The sequence below is a fragment of the Melopsittacus undulatus genome, chromosome 8 (genome assembly GCF_012275295.1).
Source record: "Melopsittacus undulatus isolate bMelUnd1 chromosome 8, bMelUnd1.mat.Z, whole genome shotgun sequence".
Lineage (NCBI taxonomy): Eukaryota > Metazoa > Chordata > Aves > Psittaciformes > Psittaculidae > Melopsittacus > Melopsittacus undulatus.
This window is the reverse complement of record NC_047534.1, coordinates 31,175,832-31,199,616: the sequence shown is the minus strand read 5'-3', so window position 1 is coordinate 31,199,616 and position 23,785 is coordinate 31,175,832. Positions and strand designations below refer to the sequence as shown.

Genomic DNA, 23,785 nt, shown 5'->3' with positions numbered 1-23,785 from the left:
AATGTAAGTTCTTAAATTTATCTTAGAAAGAATAAGAATGAGAAAAGAGAACATGGCTTTTTCTCCTATAAAACTTTAAATAATAAAATCTTAATTATTTATACTAAGAAGTAGCTGTCTTAAACATATAGAACCATAGCTCATCACTGCTGTTATTATTTTTTAATCTTGAATAGCCTATGTAAGTACAGGAAAGATACTGTCTTCACTTAATTAGTTTCTTCTAAACAGGAAAATTAACTTGGCATCAACAACAGACAACCTAATTTCACTTCTACAAAAGCATATGACATCTACATCTGAGAAGCTGAGATCTACTACTTCTAATATTTAGACAGATATGGGGAAAACAATTACATTTACTCAAGGAGGATAATACTTCTAGTTTTAATAAGTGTAATTTAAATACAAAACAAGTTCTTTGTTGGCAAAATAAAACAGTACCCAGCATATTTAATAGCTTTATTCAAATGATACAAGAAACTTGCCTCTTCATTCCAAAAAGCTTTAGTTATCAATCAGAAGAGAGGCAAAGCTGGCAGAGTATCCAATTCACAAGTTTAAAACCTAATAATATGTGATAATCAGGAGCTTGAATGACAGTGTGAACTTTGAAAAGTCACATTTTCTAAATACTTGAACAAGAACAATATTCTCTAAATATTTATTTTCTTCAATTGGTAAATAGAAGAGCCAGGTTTGTGAATTCATCCAGTCTGTTTCCAGTTGAGGAGATGCCTTTTCTGTTTGGAAAAGACACTGAAAACTACAAACCCAAACCAGATTTTAGTAATATTTACATAAATTTAAAACCTAAATCCAACATTTCCAATCTGGCCTTTAGAAAAAGTAATTTTAAAAAAATCCCCAGACTATGACATGACAGAAACAAAGTCTCCATATTAGTTCATTTATAACAAAAATGATCTACTCTTCTGGATAAAGCAGTTCAATTTTATTACCTTCCCATTAGCTCTATTGATCTTATTCACAACTTCTGCAATGATGATCTTTTCATCCACAGCATCTTTAAGTTTTTTGTACTTGGGGTTCTTGCTGATTTCCAAGTAAGCTCCTTGGAACGGCTGCCCAACACTGCCCAACAGAAAAAGACATAGGAAACATGAGTTAAATATGAACCTCGGGGAAGAAGCAAACCTTATTAAACCATCATGCTCTGGTTCAGGCTTCATGGAGCCAGGAGACACACTAAATACCATTTCCATGACTCTATACTGTTGGAAGCTCACTTAAGCTGTGATACACTCTCTGCCAGGGAAAGTAATTTGCTGCATCATTTTTAGCAAACAAATACTGTGAACAACCCCAAAACCCCTACTCACAATTTCTACCCGTTTTAAACAACGGCAGTGCAAAATAATTTGTTACTGTCTAACAGAGTAAGTAGGGGAATACAGAGCTTTTAACATGGTGTTCATTTTTGCAGTGTAATTGTCCTCCATCCTGCCGAGAAGCTGAGAACTGCACTGCCCTGCTCAGCCCCAGGACTCTCCAGTTCAGTACCACTGCTCAGTCAGTTGGCATTAATCTGTGCCATGCAGCCATCCTACATCAGATGAAAATCACTTGGGAATTGCCACAGAGTATTGTGGATATATCTCCCAGCACGTTATCCCAGGGGACAAGAGAAAGGAGGAGGTGGAGGGGTAAGAAACAGTATGTGTATTGGACACAGAATCCTGCATATATTTACAGCACAGTGATAGTGAATGATGAGAAATTTATCACCAGAGACAGTAATAGGATTTTTTTTTTGCCTTTGCTTTGGAAACATTTTCCAATCAAATGGGCCAAATTGCTACAGGTGTAAGACACAAGTACATCCTTGCATATGCAATGGATTTGGATTTAAAAACACCCAATCGCTGTCTGTGAAAACAGGAAATAGTAGGACTGACACTTTTGCCCTTTCACAGTGCTTCAGAGTGGCAGACAGCAACTTGACTTCAAGATCTGTTTGTTAAATGTGTATGAGCTCTTCATCAAGGCTCCCTGCACCTGCAGATAACCTCACCTTTATCCATCTCAGGGTTATTCAGTAAGGGCTTTGCTATCAGTTGGGAACTGCTAACTGCAGTTGATGCTCGCTTTGTTTGGAAGTCACTTTAACTAATCACTTTGATTAAATTACAATCAAAGGACTAAATGCAAAGTGCTTTGACTGTAATTTAATCAAAATTACTTCAGATTGTAATTTAATAAAAAAAAAATCTACAACCAGAGCCCAAGAGGAGCCAATATATTATGTGTAATAGCACTACCTTTGTAATTGCATCTCTGGTATTCAGCAAGATGGGAGAGAAAACGCATGCTGCTGGTATTTTTGTACTCACAAAAAGTCCCTTTCTCTTCTTAAATAATTATATTATACACAAAAATTATCCCCATTCTAGGAATCATTATCATACTAACTACTCAGAAACTTTATACACTAATTTCCTCCACCCTTAGGCTGATAAAAAGCTCCAACAAGAGCTAATCAGCTCTGAATAAAAGGCAAAAAGAGATGGAAATGTTTCTAAATTAGTGCAGGGTGGGGAAAGCATTCTAACTTGCTACCACATTGGAGCTTTAGGGGTTTTTTGGTTTTAGTAATTAGCATTATGAAAGCATAACCACCAAATCAGTAGATTCCCTGTGGACTTTGTCCCTAATCAAACTATGACGAATCACAAGCTAAAACTCAAATGAATCAACAGCTACTATCGTATATACCACTTAAGAATGTCTTGGATAAAAGGATGTCAGATACATGTTTTGTTTTATAATATTTCATTGTTTGGTCTTGGTACCCTAGGTACCAAACCAGTTATATAAATAAAATTCCTTCCTTCCAAAGGTGTTCTGTGCTGATCAGATCTACACTGACTCAAAGCAAAAAAACCCTTGCTCCTAGAAAAGCCTAAAGGCAGCATCTTTCTCTTTTCTCAGCAGCATAAAGACATCTCAAAGGAAATAAGAAGCAAACCACAAGCTAACATACACAGCCATTAAATAAGTTATCTACTGAAAGGAAGAAAGAGAAACGTACACTGAGCCCATAAGAGGAAAAAAGGAAGTGTCTCAGTTACACAAACCAAACCCAATAAATTACAGACACACAAATAAGCGGAGCTTGTCCATGCATGGAACTGCTGTCATCAGTGCGTGCAGATTCCTGATCCTTCCTCTACTGAACCTTGCTTATCGCTTTACAATGCCTTGTTCCTGCTCAGCTCAAACTATGGCTTCTGAAAGAAAACTCTCCTGAGATGGACAAGACTTTTGTTTAAGAAAAACACAATTCCTGTGCTCATCTATTTGTCAGTTTTATTGATGCAAAAGAAGTACATTCCTTATGTAACATCAGATACTACTGCACTTTGAGTAATGTTAGCTCTGCAGATTGCAATGATAAGAATTTACCAGTTTTTAAGAACTGAGTAATCTGAGAAACCAAAAAACTTATATGCAAAGATTTCACATTTTTAAAAAGCCCTCTTTAAATTTTTAAGCACTTTAAATATATATATATATTTAATATCCTTTTAAAGAGATACATACCAATGATCTAACTCTTAAATTACCTAGTCTTCACATTAGAGCATTATGGTGAATGTACTGAGTCTGAACTTAAGAGAGTTCCCTGGCATGCCTCATCTGGGAGTGACATGGTCACTTACAGCCTTCCAGTTCACTCTACATTTATTGGTTGCAGGAACCAGCGTGATGGAAACTAGGGGAAAGGGTGAGAGTTATTCTCTTCTGCAAGTTCCCCAAGCTTTTATGATGTGAAGAGGTCATGGAGGGTCAGAACAACAGAACATCGCGGCTTCTGGACAGAAGTGCTCAGTATCACAGGATTAGTGGGTTGCAACAACATCTGTGTTAGAAGCAAACTGAGGTCAATTTGCAGGATTGTAAAGTAAAATGATGGAGGGACATCATCAAACATGGAAAATGCACTTTCCTGCTTAAGACAAAAAGCAAAATCTTGCTTGGTTTCCTAAATCTATGTATGAATATTAACTATTGAACACTAGAAGCAGCAGAGTAAGTCATTACCTGGCTGGATATAAAGCCTTCTTGTCCTTGAAAAGTTCACTTGCTTCCAGTTTTTCTTCATATATAAGCTTCTGCTGATCTGTGAATTGATCTCTGTACTTTTTACACTACAAAACACAATATATTAAACAAACAAAAAAATTATCCTTCCCAATCTGATCTGCAACAGCAGCACCACAGACTCATGTTTGCTTATTGCTTAAGATGCACATTCCTTGTATAGTTCTGAAGTGACTCAGCTCCATCCTACATGCCACTGTAGCACAGTAACAGGCAACAGAAGTGGTTTTCTCCTTACCCATTCTAGATAGTTCTGAATTACAGCAAAACCAGTATCTAAACCATCTCAATTTAAACATGTTGTATTTGAACACAAGGTTAATATATCAGATACCAGTCACTCGAAGACTGTGCTAAAAAGGTTCACAGAAACATATATATATATATATATATCTATATATATAGTTCCACCCTTGGGGAAGTTTATAGAAGAAAGAACAAAACACAGCTGAGAGAATGAATATTGCAGGCTCAGGAAGAAAAGCTGTTCCTTGACAATTCACAGAAAACACAGCCCACAAGACCAGTAAAACGAATCATCAGCACTTCTACAGATTCTCGCTGTTCTCTCTATCCAAAGATCCAAACCAAATCCCAGCTAACCACAGTTCTTCAGTAAGAAATTCCACCCAGTACTTCCAGTGCTGGTCTAAGAGCTAGTCCCAGTCCTGGCCATGGTCACAAGTATTATAAGCTACCAATTAACAGGCAATGGGCATACTGCTTTACTGTTACGTTAAAAGCTGATGGCAGGAAGCACTCCTCCCTCCTCAGCCCCAGAAAGGAGTAGGCAGGATAGTTATACCCCTTCCAGGACAAACATAATGATGAAAAACCATACATCTTCCAAAGAAATAAAATCATCCTGGCTGGGACAGGAAGAAATACATCATAAAAACAGGCCCTTCATGAACAAAACTATTGAAAATCATGATGAAGTTCTGCATAGACTGGACCAGGATGTATCCTACCCTCCACAAATGGAAAATCCTCTTTAGTTCCTTGTGAGTTGAATCCAAGAAAAGGTAAGGTCTTGCTGGCCAGTTCTTATCTATTGGTGATAAAGAAGGCATCTTATTCTTCATTTCCAGGAAGTATTTTTGCATCTGTGACAAAATTAGAGCAAGATGTTTTAATAATGTTTAAATACCAGAGTTACTGAAACAAGCAAGGAAAAGCAGATGCTCTGTGATTAAAAGCACAGCTACCAAACTGCAGTTCTCAGTTTTCATAAAGCTGGGTATGGATTTAAGAAGCCAGGTATACTGAGAACTGCAGATTTAGATACCAATGAAGTGTGGCAAATGCTTAGTTAGTACCATTCCCGTGCCTTCAAAACAGTACCACTATCCTTTCCTTACAACAGCTGACTGTTTGTCAATTTTCCATATGCTTAGCTTAGACATTTCCTTACAAAGACTATTAAGGCCATAACACAGCTGTTACTTTTGCTAGCAAAAAAAACTTTAAAACACAGAAAATGCAATATATACATACAAGTCTCTGAAGGGTAAATTCATAGATTTTTCTTCCAGCATTGGCTCTGAAGAATTTCCTGTACTCCCTACGGACCTGAAACATTAAACAAACCCTTAAAGTGAATACAAGATACGAATTCCTTTGTTCAGGCACTGTACTATAAAGTTCTATGGCAGAAAATACTAAAAAGGCACATAAACATGCAAAGTGTTCCCTGAAATAGGAACAATAACTGGGTACACTTAAAATACATGAACCAGACCATGAGTGGTCAAAAAGTCACCTCGGCTGAGCACAGTCATTTGCAAATTCAATAGACAATGTGGAATGCTTTCCTTTGAAAAGGTAGCCTATTAAAATATTGTTGAATTTACAGCATGGATTATTTTCATAGGCTTTTTGCATACAGTTGGATTGGATGAAGTGAGATATCAGTGCTAGAGATTTTACTGAGTCTGAAGTGACACTGAGCTGATGTTAATTGCGTAGTTGACTGGTTAAATATTTCTGATTTTTCTCCTTTGAGATTCTTAATGCACAGAGTTTCTATAATAAAAAAGGGTTCTTTTTTTTTTCCCAGAGCAGACTTATGCATGTAAAAACTCTTTTCACACAAGCAGTCTTTGTTCCAAAAGGAAAATAAGATTTTGGTGCCAGGTAAGAGCAAAGAATCAACACAAAGGTTGCTTGATATCAGCAAGCTTGACATTTACTACTGAAATTTACTTAGAACAAGGAATCACTGAGAACCATTTTGCATGTGACACCCATTTTTAATACATGCTGGTAAATCCAAGTTTCGGAACACTAGTTTTGCCTTCATATTCCTAAGAATGCTATTTAGCAGAGTACCTATATTCCTCCCTGCAGAAAGCGCAATGTGAGCACAACTGGTTTGCAGTTTTATGTGGAGCCCAAGCTCACATAAAGTCAGCTGAAACATCCTCCAGCTTTCCCCAAACTTTGGCACAGCAGCAACACACCTGTTACAGGTTTAGAGCAAAAACCAGGGAAAACATCGTAGTTTTACTTCATTTGCCCCACAGCAAATTCAGTGGTTTTAGCTACTTGTTGTGTGCTGCTGAGTTCACTGAAACCAGACAATAAAGGGAAACCCATAGAAGAAAAACCCACATAAACTTGCAAGAAAAAATTTGCTTGGCTTACGTTGGCGCACCTTCTGCCCCATACTGAGTGTCATGCATTTCAAGATAAACTAGCATTTTGGAAGCAAGAATCTGTCACCGTTCTGGGATTCCCCCCCCCCCCAATAAATGGATTTTGTTTATTTACACATTAAAATGCACCAACACGACTGGCAGCATTCAGCTGTCATCATTCTATGGAAATACAGCACATAATTTTTTTCTCCTTACTTTGTGAGAAAAAAATTATTAGAGTTTTTATTCACTGATTTTGTGTAAGTTTTAGTGCTCTATAATTAGTGTATATCCTTTACTACTTATTCAGGGATGGAAATTAACACACTTAGAGCCACTCCAACCGCAATCATTCCAAATCTCACCGTGTTCTCATAGACACTCTTTAATGATGTTGCTTTATCTTATTCTCCATGAGCTGCAAAGTGTGCAAATTAGTTTGGAGCAAAGGGACTAATCTACACCCACAAGTCCTATTGGCGCTGCAGGGAAGCTGCAAAGCAAGCACTGAAAAATGCAAGCCATTCCAGAAAACCCTAAATCTGGAAAATACCACAAGTGCTATTAAAATACACTTATCGTACCATTAAAAAAACCCCAACGCTCAAGAATCAATAGTTTAATCTTGATCACTTGTATCAACTTTAAATCTTCAGTTCCATACATCATGGTTGAAAATACTTTGCCATCAAATAAGAACTGCCTGTGGCAACAGTGATATATTGTAATTACAGACTATCTTCTCATTCAGAAAAATCTGTGTATTTTAGGTGAGATGGTAATGCTGCTTACACTATTAAAAATACATTGAAAAACCACACCACAGACAGGCAAAAACATATTTCTGCTGTAATGTGCCTTAAAGGTTTTGAATTCATCAGTTTTCATTTAAATGCTGCTTTTGATATGAAACAGCCTCTGAGTTCTCAGCAGGGACATATTCTTGTTTTAGAATCATAAAACCAGACCCACATTGGCAGAAGTACCTACAGTGTGATTCTGATCTGCAGAATGACTTCTTAAAACGGCTCCTTTGTATTTCCAGCTCTGGCTTCCATGTACGTATTGTAATGGATGTTTTTAGATACATAATATACATATATATAATTGTTTTGTAATTATTTTTCCCATTCCAGCATTGTTAGAGTAAGTATGGGAATATGAGAGCTGGACTTTGCATTATCAAGTTAATTATTCCCTTTTATATTCCTGAAGTCTACAATATCCCTAATTAGCAAAACTGACACTCAGCCAAGCAAAGCTGATCTAGTTTTCCACAGTTCTTCAAGACTGCATCTGTCAAACTACGTTTGAAAACTGTATGATGTAAATCATCTGGGCGCAGACCTGAAACATCTCAAGATGCCATTTTCATAGTCTATTTACAGACCAGAACTACACTTTTCCAGATTACAGACGTGTTTTCTTTTGCCAACCAGTCCTTGAAAGCAAGGGATAAAAACCAAAAGATTCTCATACATCTCAGTTTCTCTGGAAATTCATGGCTGCCACAAGCCATAAGTAACTGCATGCAATGTCATGCCCTAAAAACGATGGAAGCAATAGGACATTATCAATTGCTTTACACCATGCCCTTGACACTCGGGTCAGGGGTCTAACATGAGCAGCAGTGAGAGTCAGACAGCTCCACCTTACTTCCCATTCAAACAAGCAGAGGTCACAATAAGAAAATACATCCTTGTAATCTTTCCACATAGGATTTTTGCCAACGTAAGTCTGGTTTATAAGTCAACAACCGTGACAGAGTCCCTTTAATCTGCCATTTGTCTTTCACTTTAAAGCTGAAATTCCTCATTCTAAATTAAATTCCTAATTCTAAAAACCAGATGCTCAAATACTGCTGAAAATGCGGCATTTTCAACTTATGTATTTTTGGTACAGTCCATGACAAAATTAAACAATGCCATTCTGTGTAAAAACCATCCCTACAAGTGAGCCCACATAACTGCTTGTTTATTAAGTGTTAGTAAGGTGCCACGCTTTATTGAGTTCAAGTTGACAGATGGGAGTGTTTGAGAAGGTACCTTCAGTCCAAGCCAGTAAGCCCAAATGACTGCAACAGCATGCTTACGCCTAGCCTCCTCCTTCAAGCGTTTCAATTCCCTTCGAGCCTAAAAGGTTTAGATAGTGAACAAAAGAGACAGCCGGATGCAGATAGCACAACCACCAGGAAAAGGCTTCTCCCAAATAGAACAGCCAACTTACAATCAAGATATGGAAAGATGGAAGAACAGCGTTTAACCTTTAAAACCCAATGTGTCAGTGTGAATTGGTGTGAAGCCACAGGGGAGGTCAAAAAAGCCTCCACTGCTGCTTAAGTGGCATGTATAGATAAGAACCTTTTCAGCCCCATTATTTGCTATCAGTGTTTCCATCTTCTCTTCCATGCACACGTCGCAATCAGTGGCAAGTAGCTATAACTTGATTCTAATGGAGACCTTTGCCTGCAGTTGCATGATCAAAATGACGTGTACAAGAATCGGTGTTTACTAAATTCTCCCTATCTGGTAACTTCCACTGGCAAGTGCCTGGGCAGAAAAGAAACAACTCTGAAACTATGTACGTAATGATGAATTACCAGTGCTCTATTGAAAGCTTTTATTCTGGAAGTTACTCTTTATTTTGATCTTTATATAAAAAAAATATATATCTCCAGCCTGGTAAATTATGTCTGTCTTTATGGAATGAAAGGGTAAACTTCCCCAAACCTAGTGCCTTCTGCATGTACAAAGAGATAGGCACCTACCTACATTTTATCAATCATTCCCGTTTTAGGAAAGCAGTTTGCAAAGTATTCTAAACACAAAGGCATGTGTGGACAACAGAATCTCACATTTTAGGAGACACCAGTATATTTGTTATTCAGTTATCTGATGATAAAAGTCAATTAAAGCAAAGAGTTCCAGTATTACAGGATCAGTCAAAGCAGATGTAGCCATGTATTTGCACTTGTCAAGTTCTGTGTTGTCAGACAGATTTGTGCAACAGCAGTTCCAGCCTGTGCCAGTTACCTTTCTCTGATGTAGCTAGGAAGGTTAATTGGCATTAGGTGTAGGCCAAAGAACACCATATCAAAGAACGTATTTCCACTCATCTGCTTAGAACAAAAGCTCCTACTATACAGTACCGTAAAAACAAGGACTTTGCCAAGCTAAAGTGTTTGCCTGTCTGTGAAAAGGAAGGAAACTGAGGACTTGAGGTTTGGTTGGTTGTATTTGTTTATTTATTTATTTATTTATTGGTAAATCAAGCAAGCTCTGGTGAAAACTTATAGAAACTGTTCTTCTAAATATCCTCCTGGGAAAAGAGAAAACTTCACACCAAGAGCAAGTCTTATCTCTTATCAGACACAGTCATTATTTTTCTAATCTTAATTCAGTGTAATTATTTAAGGAATATTTAAGGAATAAGGAAGCAATTTTTAATGTGAGCCAATTGATAAAAATAGCTAGCAAAGCATGTTTAAAATTATCTAGATCTACTAAATATTTAACTGAGAAGCTTTAACAGAGTTAACGCTATTGCATCCACTTCCTGGATGTGCCCTTTTTGAGTCTAAAGAAAACCTTAAACCCATGCAAGTAAGTATCACTTCTGCAGCACTGAGCAAATGGTTTTTGGTTCAAGGAACTCTGGTTAAAAGTAACATAAGTTATCAGCATACTCCATTTAAACAAACACGGTGGAAACAGCGTGTCTGTACAATTACCTAGCCATCTAATTACAAGCTAGAACTGAAAAGTTTCAAGGTCTTTCTGGTATGAGGGAATTTCTGTACATTTGTTTGGATGCCCAAGGCTGCCATTTCATTAGAAATCTATTAGATTTATATCAAAATAGCAAAGGTCAGAAAGCATCATACTCCAGATGTAACTTGAGCACATTTCTCCATCTAGCTGGCAAGGTGTCCTGACAACACGTCTACCCCCCCCACTTCCCCTCCAACCTAAATAATATCTGGAAAATGTTTTAAGCTTCCTGTTTTTCCTGATCATAGTTTTCACCTAAATTATGAATTTATTAATTGAAACCATAAGATTTTTGACCGCCAGTGAACAGCATTTCAAATGTTCACATAACCCACAGCTGCAGGCTGGGGATTAACAAGAATCTTTCACTGGGACTTTGCTTCTGAAAACACACAGCTGATGCTGGAATTCCTGGGATTTTTCTAGGGCTGCAAGTTTAGAATTGCAAGCTAACATTATTTTCTGCTAAAAGATCAGGCCGTGAAACCGTGTTTCACTTGTACTGAGTGAAATTTTCTCACTGGTTCAAATCACAACCAGAGAATCAATTAAACCAATGAAAACTAAAATTTAGTATAACTTCACAGTATTGGTTTGAACTCATAAATGAAGCCTGCCCAGGGCACAGAATATACATCCTGGTGAAAATCTCCATCGGACCACTAATACAGTGTCACTGAAAGCACTTGTTAAGGGCAGGGGGAACACATCAAAAACCACAACCTTCTCCCCCCTCCCCCAGACCATGATTTGCATATTTACATGTAGTTAAATGCATTTCCTAATTTGAGCATATTCTAATCTAGTAATTTTTAATCTAGTTTTATGGCTTGTTAGTGCAAATCACTACCTGGTTGCCATGCAAAGAATTTCCTACTCTACAAAAAAAACCTGACATACAGAATGTTGTCAGATTTATTAAGTGTGGCATGGATGGAAATGAGAGGAATCAATGATCATGCTCTATTCAAGTCAACTATATTAGTCATTAATTCTCACTACCGACTACTGATTAAATGTTTCTATTGTTTGGTAATGGAGAGGGGCATGTGATATGTGCATGAAGTACCTTATATCCAAGCCAGTAAGCCCAAATAACAGCAATAGCATGTTTATTTCTAGCCTCCTCCTTCAGTCGTCTCAGTTCCCTTCGTGCCTGTGGTGCATTTGAAAATGGGATATAGAAAAGCTTAGGAAAGAAAAGGTTACTGCAAGTTCCCAATGGTGCAAGAAAGAGAAAGAAACCAGTCATTAAAACCAGCAAATATTAAAGCATGTCCCAGCTTCCCAGACTGCACCAGCTAGAACATGTTAGGAGCAAAGAGAAGCAGAAGTAAAAAATCAGCAGTTTAAGCCACTGAAAATATTCCCAGATAACTTTATCCTGAAGAGCCTTCTTCATTCTATCTACCTAGAGACAATCAAATGCACCATTTGTTGCCATTTTCTTACCTGGGTACCATGCCAATAAGCAGCAATTATTGTGGCAGCCTCATTACAACGCTTCTGATGCTTAAGTTCCCTGAGAAGTTTCCGAGCCTGTAAGCAATTGAAAATGTTATTTTATTAAAAAAAAATAAATTTTAAACGAAGGCACTACAACCTGGAAATTTAGGCAAAGCCAAAAAACACCACCTCCAAATCCCCAAGCAAAAAGATTCATAAATGCTACGAAACCTAACAGTCACTGTTCCAGAGAGGATGCTGTTCATGAGAGAGAGTTTGGGAGTGGCAGTTCAGGGGACCTTAGCTCAAAGTTTAGATTTTTCCCAGATTTGCTGCATCATCTGAGATATCTGTATGCCTGTCTGTACAATGGCAACAATGCTTTTCCTCCACACAGTAAATGTCTTATCCATCTAGACTGCAATGAAGAATAAATCACAAGTAAATTGCCTGGCTTCAGGTCACACTAAAGGCTGCTGCCATACCAGGCTTTTATCCATGGCAGTGCTACTGCAGAAGAGCATGTTCTCCAATAGGAAACAGAAAACCGTAACTCTAGATGAGATGATGCTTTTACCCAGTTTTCTTCAAATAACACTCATGGGAAAAGACAGTAAGTCAATAGCTGGACTGAAAGGATATTTTTAACTCATTTAAACAAAATAATAAAGACAAAGTAAAAATCAAGAAAAACAGTAAAATTGAATTATGCTAGCTTAATGCTGGCAAACTTTAAAACCTTCTGGGCAGGAAAGGGCTGTTTACACCTATAGCTAGTAACTGCAGCCCCTTCCTTCCCTGTCTGACAGGAAGGGAACTGACTCCAGAATTAAAGGCAGTTTTCCCTAGAGGAGAAAGCCAGATTTAGTGGGATGGAGAAAGGTTAATAAGGAAACAGAGGAGCCCAGGGACAATTTTTTTCTTAAGCTGGACATCAGTAGTTGCTTTAAGCACTGGCTGCTTTCATGTGAGCTGTTAACCTCGTTTTTTACCTCTTATTACAGCATCACTCCATAAGTCCCTACTACAGCTGAGGGATTATACCTTCACGAAACACAAACCTCTCAAAGAAGCAAAGTTATAGCAAATTGAGGCAGAGCACAAGAAAACAGCAATAAAGTACTTGCTCAACACAAGTTGAGTACAGTACTTTCACCCCTCCATGTAGCACACAAAGAACTGAAGACTTAACCCAAGTAACAGACTGAACAGGTGACCCAAGCTCTTTATTTTAAGCATCCCTTTATTTTGTTAATTCTCTGAGAATCCTGTTAAACTTAAACTCCAACCACAACTTATTTCTACCATATCAGTCCAATGTTATAGTTTTTGTAAGCCCAGTGGCAGACTCCCAGACCATTCCACTCTGGAGCTGCTGCAGTGTAGCACGTACCGAGGTCTGCTTTGAATACCAGATTCACTCATTCACACTCCAGCCCATGTAAAGAATGTATCTTTCTCCAAATCATCTGTCAGAGGATGCCCCAAGGATAACAGGAGTAGTTCAGTGTGGTCCCAGCCTTCCCCTTCCACTGTTTGCAGTGATTTACATCCCAGGTTGCATACAGATGTCCCAAATTCACCACTTCTGTGGCAAACATGAGTATTTAACAACAGCTATGGCACAGCCACAGCTCAATGGACAAAAGCCACTGAAGTCAGAAGGCTCAGTGCATTTGGAATGGGTTTCCTGACCTGCTCCTCACCTTACTATGCAGACTTAGCCACAGTAACAGGGAACTCACCTTCCATCCTCTGATGTAGGACTGTACTATAATAGCTGAACTCTTTATCTTCTGATACTTTTTTTGTTGCTGTATTGGAAATAAATGTGTGATGCTTAGAACAGAATATTGGAATTTTAAAATATTGTATAATAAAACTTCCCTTACTAACACTTGCTAGTACAATTAAGGACATAAGCACTACATGTAAAAAGTCAACAATTTTTGACCAAGCAGATCAGAGCGTAGATTCTGTGTTCAACTCGAGGGGAAACAAAGCATATCAACAATGCTGCATGGACAATGCCACTCTCTATTTACAGAAACACTAAGTTCGTGGTCAGCAGCACAAAAGTCACATGGATTAAATACTAACAGTGACAGCTTTATTTGCCTTTCTCACCAACAGAGTTGCATACAAATAAATGCTCAGGTTTGTTGCCTAAGCTTTTACCGTCTTTTCATAGACCTGTGCTGTTCCTATCACCCAGTCTGTTTATAATACCAAATACTGACAATAACTTTGGAACCAGAAAAAAAGAAAACCCATAGATTCCTGAATGACATGATGGAATATTATCCAAGTATGCCAGTTTGAACAATAAATTTCCTGGACAACTGAGCATTTTCCTTGTAAAAAGCTCATTTCCCTAGTAGTCCAGTGGTTAGTATAACACTAAGTGAACAACAATTGACAGACTTTGCAAAAAGGCTTTTATTGAGACACTCAGCTCACTCAATTACAGTGAACAGCTCTGTGAGCAAGCTAGAGAAAATCCCCTCTAGGCCACATTCATGCCATGACCAACGTGTCATTCCTTGCAATGGAACAGACAGGCAAGTGTCTGCAGATCCTTTAGTGAAGCCTCCAGCACAAGGAGTTGTCAAAAAGCTTAGTTCACGCAGGGGATTCCTTATGAATCACAGTGCCCAGCAATCATGTTGAGTTAGGAGAATGGTGCCCTACATCTGCCTGAAGAGGCTGAGGAAATATCACTGTTGTCACCTGTAAGTAATTGAGGGTCTCACTATGACTGCTTCCTGTACTCAAAGACTACTACTGCAATGTTCCACCAGTGAACCAGTAAAGGTCTACAGTTAAGAAATCAACAGCAATGTGAACTTGGTCACATGGAGCTTTGTCCATTTCTTTATATTAAAATTTGTACCAATCTAGCTGTGGAGCTCCACATTTAGTTCATAAGATTGTATGAGATCATGATAAAGCCATATGGGCATAATGCAATTCTGTAATAATGCTGTTTGTAGAAATAGTGCATTCTGCCACAGAAGTTCAAAAAAACCCAATGTTTATTCATACTTTTTCCAAATGATCTATACTTCTCTCTAATTAGAACCAAACACTAACAGCTTTCAAAGTGATAAACAGAAGTGCTTGTCAAGTGAAAAACAGTGATTGCAACTTGCAGAATTGACAGTTTAAAATGCATTCTTTCCATATCATATATTTTAATAAGCTTTCTGATATGCACACAGTAACAAAATGCAGCTGAGATGTTAAGAATTGTTTTAAAACTTAAAAACAATAAAACTTTTAAAATCATATTAATCTTATTTACTGACAAAGACATTAAAGAGTCATAACAATATTGTTCACTTCATGACACAGAATACCCAGGGTTCTGTACAAGGGATCCTGTGCAAACAGATCTGAAACTGGTTTAGAACTGAGTCAATAACAATACTGAACTACAAGGCTTATGAGCTGTAATTAAAATAAGTCCCAGAGATCCTCCCAAGCAGCATTCTTGAGCCTCAAATGCAATGGTTCCAAATAAGGCAAAAATACAAAAAGCCTTAGGAATGACTGAATTCCACACAATTGCACATGTATATTACTGAATATATTTTACTCATTAACCATATGTTTTGAAAGCATCATAAGTGCCACCAATTTACCTGAATGAGAAAGGCTCTTCCCAGCTGGGCCACAAAATCCTGCTCTCCCAAAGCTAAAGGAGCTCTGGTGAGCTTTTTACTTACTTACACACAAGCACAATGTAAACACTTAATAGTGGCCTACAGAAACTAAATCGTCTTTATTCACATTACTGGTACTTAAATATTAACATAAAATTGAATTCTTCCAACAGTTCCCTATACATAACATATGAAATATACTATCAAGGTTATATGAAATAAATGTATTAAACAATGAAAACAACCCCCCATTTAGTAAGGATAGTATCTTACTGCATATCTCCTGTACCAGGAAGCAATCACAATCTGGCTTTTCTTCATTAACAAGAAGCGTGTACGACACTTCCAACCTCTATAAATCTTCTCAATTAGAGTAGCCAAATCTTCCAACCGCTGCTTTCTCAGATCTTCTAGCTTGAAGAGCTGAGTGTGGGGTTATTTTTAGGGTTTTGGTTGACATTGAAAGAAAAACAGCAGGGGAGAAGAAACCAGAAAAGAACCCATAAGCACAGTTATTGTAAGAGAAATCTCTCCTTTACTCAAGTCCCCCTTTAGATATCTTTTGGTTTATTCAGCTCCAGAGCTATTGGCAGATACACCAACAAAGTTTGTGTCAGACACACTGTCACAAGTTGGCATACAAAAGTAACATTCTATCGTAGAGTCCTGATTCTCTTCAATTTTAATGGGTCTAACATAAAAAAGTGCCTTTTTTAGTGCTAAATTTCACAGCACTGTATCAAAGTGCTGTGTCTAGAAAAACCTGTAGTAGCCAACCAGTGAACTATGCCATTTGTAACAGGCTACCCTTATGAAAGATGGTTTGACTTTGCAGAAGACATTTTTCACTTACTGTTCTTGGGTTGCGGATGAATATCTTTGATCTACCAAAGGAAAATTCTTCTTCAGGGATTTCCAATTCATTAAACAGGACCTCTACTCCAGCCCTAATAAGAAGCAAATGAGCTTAACAAACATGACCTCCAGCTCCAAAACTTCTTAGTTTACATATTCACAGAATAATTTATGGAAAGTATATGAAAGCGTATTTTAAATTCCCAAATTGTGCTTGACATAAGAAGATTGAAAACCTAACTCATTTACTCACTGGTTACTTGGCTAAAGGCAAGGATAATCACTGTAAAGATTCAAAATAATTTGATGGAAAAAAAAGCAATTTTGTAACAGCACCAGCAATGGCCTGTTTTTTTCCTCTTGTATCTGTAATAATTTTATTTTAAAAATAAAGGAAAAAGGGAGGGATCTCACATTAATATCAAATGTGAAATAAAGACTGGCAAATTTGACAACAGCTCATGTTCCACACTCTACCAACTGCATTTTCTAAGTGCTAACAAAAACAGAAAACTGAACAGGTTACCCAGAGAAGCTGTGGCTGCCCCATCCCTGGCAATGTTCAAGGTTGGAACTAGATGATCTTTAGGTCCTTTCCAATCCTCACTATTCTGTGATTCGGTGATGTGGCTTGGAGCAACCTGGTCTAGTGGAAGGTGTCCCTGCCCATGGCAGGGTATTGGAACTGGATGAGCTTTAAGGTCCCTTCCAACCAAAACCATTTCATGATCCTTTGAATTGCACTGATCTTAGGGATGATTAACAATGCCATTGTTACCAATGCTGCACCTCCACCATTATCTTGATCTAAATTGTAGCTAAAGGCATGAAACTATTATGAAAGAAATTTAAATCATGCTATTGGTGGCCATGTGTAAAGAGAACTGAGAAGCCCATTTGGCTACACGGGACATTATCTGAAAAAACATATGTGAATATAATGCAATTTAAAATTATATATTTAATACAATTTATTTGCAAAAGATATTATCTCATAGTTGTTCACCAATCATTATGTAATACCATTCTTGAAAGGACGGAGGAAGAGTGCCTGTCTTCAAAGACATAGGTATTCCTACACTTTGGTTATTAAAGTGTCCTTCTGATCATTCCAGATGTTCTAGTCATTTTGATTCCACTCCAGCCTCAGTTCTCCCTTTCCTCCCTAGCCCCCTACTCTCTTTCAAGCCCAAATGAGTAAATGCTGAAAGGTATTCTAAAGTCAATATGGTCTCCTTGTTCATATGCAAAACTCTTTCCATTAGTAGATCAGTTCATGACTAAAGTCATCTCCTTTGCCAAGGAACTCTTAATTTTTAGCCTAATGAAAAGTTAATGAAAGTTTCCCAGTGAGTGAACTCATCCAAAATCTGGAACAAGATGCTAAATAATAACATACAAGTAAAATACTTGAGCCACAATGGCCTACTTTTTTAATTTACTTTAAAAATACTTGAAAGTCCATTAAATTAATAGGAAAAAAAAATCAGAACACATGGAAGATGGTAATTCCAATCACTGGAAGTGGACAGGCAAGAATACTGATGTTTTCCTACCTGGCTGGCCCTCTCCAGTGGGGCCACGTCTGCTTACACAGCATTTTGTACCTCTCCAGGCAAGGCTCATACGCCTGCCTGAATGCGTAACCTGCCCTTCTGACCCGGACATTCTCCAGAAGACCAAGGTAACGGATCTGGTGGCACACCAGAGCATCATTGAAGATGTGTGCAGCCTTTTTGTCGTTGGGTTTGATGCATCTGGAAAGGGAAACAAACACTTGTTTGTAGCACTGTGCGTGTCAACAACTATTATACAAGTTTAAACCATGTATTTTAATAGTTTATCCTTGGATATCAAGATACGTTTTTTGTTAACTTTGCCAAACGTAAGTTCACCAGAGCTTTGCCACAGGGTAATTTACCTGATATAGTTGGGATTTTTTGTCTGAAGGTTCTTCATCAGGGTAGCCACTGAAGCCTTGAACTGTGAACCTGCTGTCAGTGGTCTCTTTAGATTGATCTTAGCAGGGTTACCTTCTGGGAACAACGCTTTGATAAGAGAGTGACTGGCCTTCCACATGGCCTGGGAGAGGTCACGGTACAGGAGATCATTGTTTTTGTCAACAAATCCTTCCACCTGGTACATAACCTGAACAGTACAGAAGAGTCTCGTCAGAGCATGCTCTGTACTATCACGTAGGCCACTTCAAAACTGTCCCAAGAAATTGGTTTCTCCTTCTTTTTCACTATCCAACACAAAAGACATTTCAGCTTTCATTTTGAATTTGACATTTGGAAGACTTTTAGTTGGATAAAATTGCTGCGAACATGCTATCTGAGAAAGATGCATTTTCTCACACTGCCAAGAGGTCTTTGTGCTGATCAATTGTGGTTTCTGAAATGGGAAAAAACCTTCTTCCGTGACAACTGTGATATACCACCACACTTGCCAATAGTCCAAAACAATCTTTTTCTGGCTGAAAAAAAGATTTTCTTTCTTTCTTTTGAATCACAGCAGCAAAAATACCCTTTCCCTTCAAAGTACTAATGCTTACATTATTTGCCTAACTAAAACAAGATATGAAATACCACCTCTTGATATCACAGCAGCATGCAGCTATCTGCAGTCCTCAGGGGACTGTTCTTTTAAAGGACTTTTACCAGGAAAACAGTCCAACAACAGCAAGCATAAATGCAAAGCTCTGACCTGCAGCTGGAGATGCAGGAGGTATCTAGGGGAACTTCATGTAGATCCCAGATTGCTACTGTTCTTTTTAATTTTTGAGGGTAGGGAATTTGATTAGTTATGACAATTAATAATACAGATTTTTCAGCTTCATGATTTCTCAGTTCTATGTAGATATGTACTATGTACACAGAATACTGAATAACACTGATACAGACATAGCCATATTTTACACAAAAGCAAATGATTGGGAACTCAGGCAGCATTTTTGAGTACATGTTTCTGTTTCTGACAGGTGTGGTAAATACCACTGCTGCAAGAACTGCTCATATGAACTTGCTTGTATTTCATAAAAGGAGAGTCAATCTTTTGTTGTCCAGTGACTAGATCAAAATGTTCTCAGCTGAAGATGGAAAAACAACATTCCTCCCAAAACAGGAGGAATTCACTGACTGCTCTGCTGGGTAAGTAAATGCCACTAACAATTGAAGACCCCCAGTGCCTGCTAAGACACAATCTGTTTGCAGCCCTTCTCAAAGTACTGGGGGTATTTTCAATTTGCTTCTAATTTTGACAACCAAATAAATATCTGAGTATTAATCCCTGATTCGTTACATGCAATTATAAAATCTTCTTGGTAAACACATAACGTAAAGTTAACAAATGGCCACTTCAAAGGCTGAAAAAAATGGTATTTCTGAGACTATTCTGAAAGAGAAAATTATTGAGCTTTCAAAATGGTAAGATTGAGAAATCATTAAAAATTAGGGAAGTATTAAACAGTGCTGGAAAAACAAAACACTTCCCAAATGTTCTTCACTGTGTGAAATTAACAGTTCAGGAGGTTCAAACAAGAAGTGTAGTTTCAACCCCTATGCTTCACTTTGTTTTAATAACATATCTTTTCACTAATTATTTTAGTTAATAAAAAGTCATACTGAATTACACAGCAAAAACTGTCAGACTTGTATTTATTCATGCTGCTTATGTTGTAAAAAGCAAATACATTTGCAAGCCCTCTATACAGCTTTCTCTTCCATCTGTTTAAACATACAGACTGTCCAAATAAACTCAGTTTCTTCAAATATACAAACCCTCCACTTTCTCATCAGCATGACTAAGGACTTCAGCTAGTTCAGCAACAAAGGCCATGTTTTCCAAAGTATCTTGCCTTCAGATGTGTGAATTCCTGTCATTCTAAATGTTTTATTTCCAGAAACCAAGCAGCGTGAGCAGTTCACCATCAAACATGTGGGACATCTTTCTCCTTAGATGGAGAACTGCCATTGATTTCAGCTAGAGCAGCAAGACTATTTATAAGGGCATGTAGTAACACGACAATGGCTTTAAACTGACAGAGGGGAGAATGAGATTAGACATTATGAAGAAAGAAACTCTTCCCTGTGAGGGTGCTGAGGCGCTGGCACAGGGTGCCCAGAGAAGCTGTGGCTGCCCCATCCCTGGCAGTGTTCAAGGCCAGGTTGGACACAGGGGCTTGGAGCAACCTGTCCTATTGGAAGGTGTCCCTGCCTTGGAGGGTGTCCCCTCCAGGGGTCTGGAACTGGATGAGTTTTAAGGCCCATTCCAACCCAAACCATTCTATGATCTCTGAAAACCTTCCAGCCCAGATCATTAAATTTAGGCTTAAGACAGAAAAGATTAAGGCATCTCTAGATTTTTTTGATCAACTATTGACTCAAGCAGTTCTTCTCCATTACTATAACACCATTTAATGGAGAAACAGCCTCCTCATTCTACCAAAGCCAGGTGTGCAGCACACTTCACACACCACCTACTCCCTGCTTCACCAGGTACCTTTCCAGCATAATGTTGGATCCTGAAGCAGCTGTGAGGCAAGGAGGTGTCATTGAGGAACCGGGAGCACTTGCTCATCCTGCTCTCAAAATGCTGGTGAGTGGCACAGATTTGGTTCAGCTTTTCTAAGAAGGTGTCATCGGTAACAGTTCCTGGTCTCAGGCATTCTTCATCTAGCATGGCCAGGATTCCAGTTTGGTTCTGAAGTTTCAAGACAAGAGCTTTAGTGTTTTGTTTCCATCAACGTATAAAAAGGACACTGCTCTCTCCTGCTTGATTTCTCCTACCCAGTAAAATGTTCTTCAGGCCATCTCAAAGTTTGGATCTTTTCCTCATCCCCATTTCTAACAAGATTTTATTATCTGCAGTTTTGAAAGTCTGCTTCTGAGATCAGAAGCAGTCTTGAACTTCATCTTGGAATTTTGCATAACTTACTCAGACTCCAATTTAACTGGAAGTAGCCTGTTTATGGGTAAAACCAACATACATTTCATGTTAATGGTTAAAAACCCACTCTTTTCTAATTGTCAAGGAATTTTATCTTGCTTCGCTAAGGCCATAAGAAGTCCTCTTATTAGATACAAGTACCTTCTGCACCTAAAGCACTCAGTAACAAGTCATTGAGTTTTCTAGTTTCCATATAAAAAAAAATGTTATTTACAATGCAGCACGTGATATCTGCTAATGAAAACAGAACTAAATGTGAACATTCAAGAATTGTTTGGGTTTGGTTTCTTTTTGTGTGTACATGATGCTGAAAATTTCTAACAAAGTAACATATGGCCTTGTAAGAAAAATATTAGTAAAATAAACTTTTACCATACAAAATAAGATGACTAATACAATGAATAGCATGGTTTACAAAATCAAAGTGCGTGAAGATGCATACAGACTTCAGAGCTAAATTCAATCTGTGCACTGAAAAGTTATTCAGGGATTTTCTTGAATATAACTTACATTTTCTATTAGGTCACAAATTATAGCATTGTTGAAATACTCGATATGAGTCCATTCAATCCCCTATAAGAAAAAAGAAAACTAAAATGTATGAACAGGAAAACAACCAAGGCAGCTTTTCCTCTAAGCAATTAAATTATATTCCAGTTAACTAAAATACTATTTTCAAATTTAATTCTATCTGCTTACCTACATTTTATTTGTTAAGAAAGAAATGCAATCATCTACTACTAACACTGTGCAAAACGACTGTCCTTGAGTGCCTGCCAAGCCCTCTCTCCATTCCTTTCCCCCACCCATGTCAGCTTCCCATGCACTCCCATGGCACCCTGCCAGGCTGCTCCTGTGTCCGCCTGCCCAGTACTGTTCTGCCCATGATCCCACTGGATATAAGGGAATAAGGAAGTAAACTCATTCCTCTGCAAGCATCCGAGAACAAATTTTCCAAGCTTTTAGTGGTTTCGTTTCTTTATTTTTTTTTTCTTTTTAACTAATGAGAGGAAGAGAAAGAGCTAAATTTAGATGAGATCATCTGAAAAATCCAGAATCTGGCTGTTGTTCAGATATTCCTAATTTTTTTTTTCAAATATCAGCAATAAAACTTACCAGGATATAACACTGGTGGGGCAAAGGACTGGAAAAACAAATATTAATTCCATTCTTAATGTGCATTGTGCAGTACTTCTTATAGTTTAGTGTTTTCAGGGCATTTTAAATATCATTCAAGAACCAAATGGCCACAATGACGTTTCAAGAGTTTCACTACTGAATGCAAACAAGAAGACAGACATTCCCAAACTTCCTCATCATCATCCTCAGGATTATAAGGCAGGAACATTATTTATTTTTTACAAATGTTTATACAGCAAAATGGTGTCATCCAGCTTGAGTAGGGACAGTGCATGCCAGTTTGCACAGCTGCGAGCTGGTATTTTGTCTGAGCTCTGTGGATCATGGGGAGTACTGTTAAAACCTATTAAAACTTTGATGTTTACTCACAGAATAACATCAAACACCAGAGTCTGGGCTCCAAAGCACATCATAAACTTACCCAGAGAGCTGACACAGCTCCCTTCAAAACTTAACTGAAGAAAAGCTAGAACCAAAAATCTATTTGTAGTTTCTTTCATTGTGTGTGCTATTGTTTTACCCACCCACGTCCCTTTTGAAATAGGATTAGCTGTGGCCACTGCTGGGGTGTATCCCAGACACTACTGCACAATCTAAAACACAGGCAGTAGGGCAGTGGCACTAGTACAGAAAGTGGTATTAGTCTTCTAGTAAATGAGTCCTTGCTCAGAACTGACAGTTGTTGCCAATGAATGAGAATTGGGTCTGTTTTCTACCTGGAGAACTCATCGTGTGAAACAAAACCAAATCCAACTTTTTTTGCTTAATGTAACCACCACACAGTCTGACATAAACATGTTCCATGCCAAAAAATGCCTGTTCCCTACAAAAAAGTTCCAGCACGCATGCCTGTGTATCTTCACAGGGACAACAGGATGAAGAGGGAATAAGGAAAGATCCATTCAAGTATTACCTCTCGTATGTATTCCTCCTGCTCTTCTTTTAGGGTAAGTTCAATGAAGATCTGCTGCAACTTCTCATTACAGTAGTTGATAATGAATTGCTCAAAGCTGTTGTCCTGTCAGACAAAACATGTTTGCGTTTGCTGTTGTATAAACACCCTGGAATTCAGCTGGAGTAAGTTACTGCAAGTCAACAAGCTGCTTTATTAACTAATCCTTCCAGCTTTGTGATTATGATGGTTGGAGCAATATTTTATTGAGATTAGTTTGGAAATTTTAGACCAAATCCTTCCCTG

General features: G+C 38.0%; 1 protein-coding gene across 3 annotated transcripts in view; it reads right to left on the bottom strand.

Moving 5' to 3' along the window:
- Nucleotides 1–23,785, bottom strand: part of MYO1B (myosin IB) — a 116,611-nt gene that overhangs the window by 7,195 nt on the left and 85,631 nt on the right. Inside the window, exons 14-28 of one of the 3 annotated variants that reach the window (XM_005145572.2) lie at nucleotides 23,501–23,605; nucleotides 21,958–22,020; nucleotides 21,001–21,201; nucleotides 18,422–18,648; nucleotides 18,057–18,257; nucleotides 16,499–16,592; nucleotides 15,919–16,068; nucleotides 13,726–13,794; nucleotides 11,987–12,073; nucleotides 11,604–11,690; nucleotides 8,810–8,896; nucleotides 5,623–5,697; nucleotides 5,097–5,231; nucleotides 4,066–4,172; nucleotides 963–1,095 (exon numbers count right to left, since the gene is read on the bottom strand). In XM_005145572.2, the coding sequence (XP_005145629.1) occupies nucleotides 963–1,095; nucleotides 4,066–4,172; nucleotides 5,097–5,231; nucleotides 5,623–5,697; nucleotides 8,810–8,896; nucleotides 11,604–11,690; nucleotides 11,987–12,073; nucleotides 13,726–13,794; nucleotides 15,919–16,068; nucleotides 16,499–16,592; nucleotides 18,057–18,257; nucleotides 18,422–18,648; nucleotides 21,001–21,201; nucleotides 21,958–22,020; nucleotides 23,501–23,605 (1,821 nt within the window). The remainder of the gene's footprint in view (nucleotides 1–962; nucleotides 1,096–4,065; nucleotides 4,173–5,096; nucleotides 5,232–5,622; nucleotides 5,698–8,809; nucleotides 8,897–11,603; nucleotides 11,691–11,986; nucleotides 12,074–13,725; nucleotides 13,795–15,918; nucleotides 16,069–16,498; nucleotides 16,593–18,056; nucleotides 18,258–18,421; nucleotides 18,649–21,000; nucleotides 21,202–21,957; nucleotides 22,021–23,500; nucleotides 23,606–23,785) is intronic. The other 2 variants (XM_031045838.1, XM_005145573.2) reach the window with 2 other exon arrangements.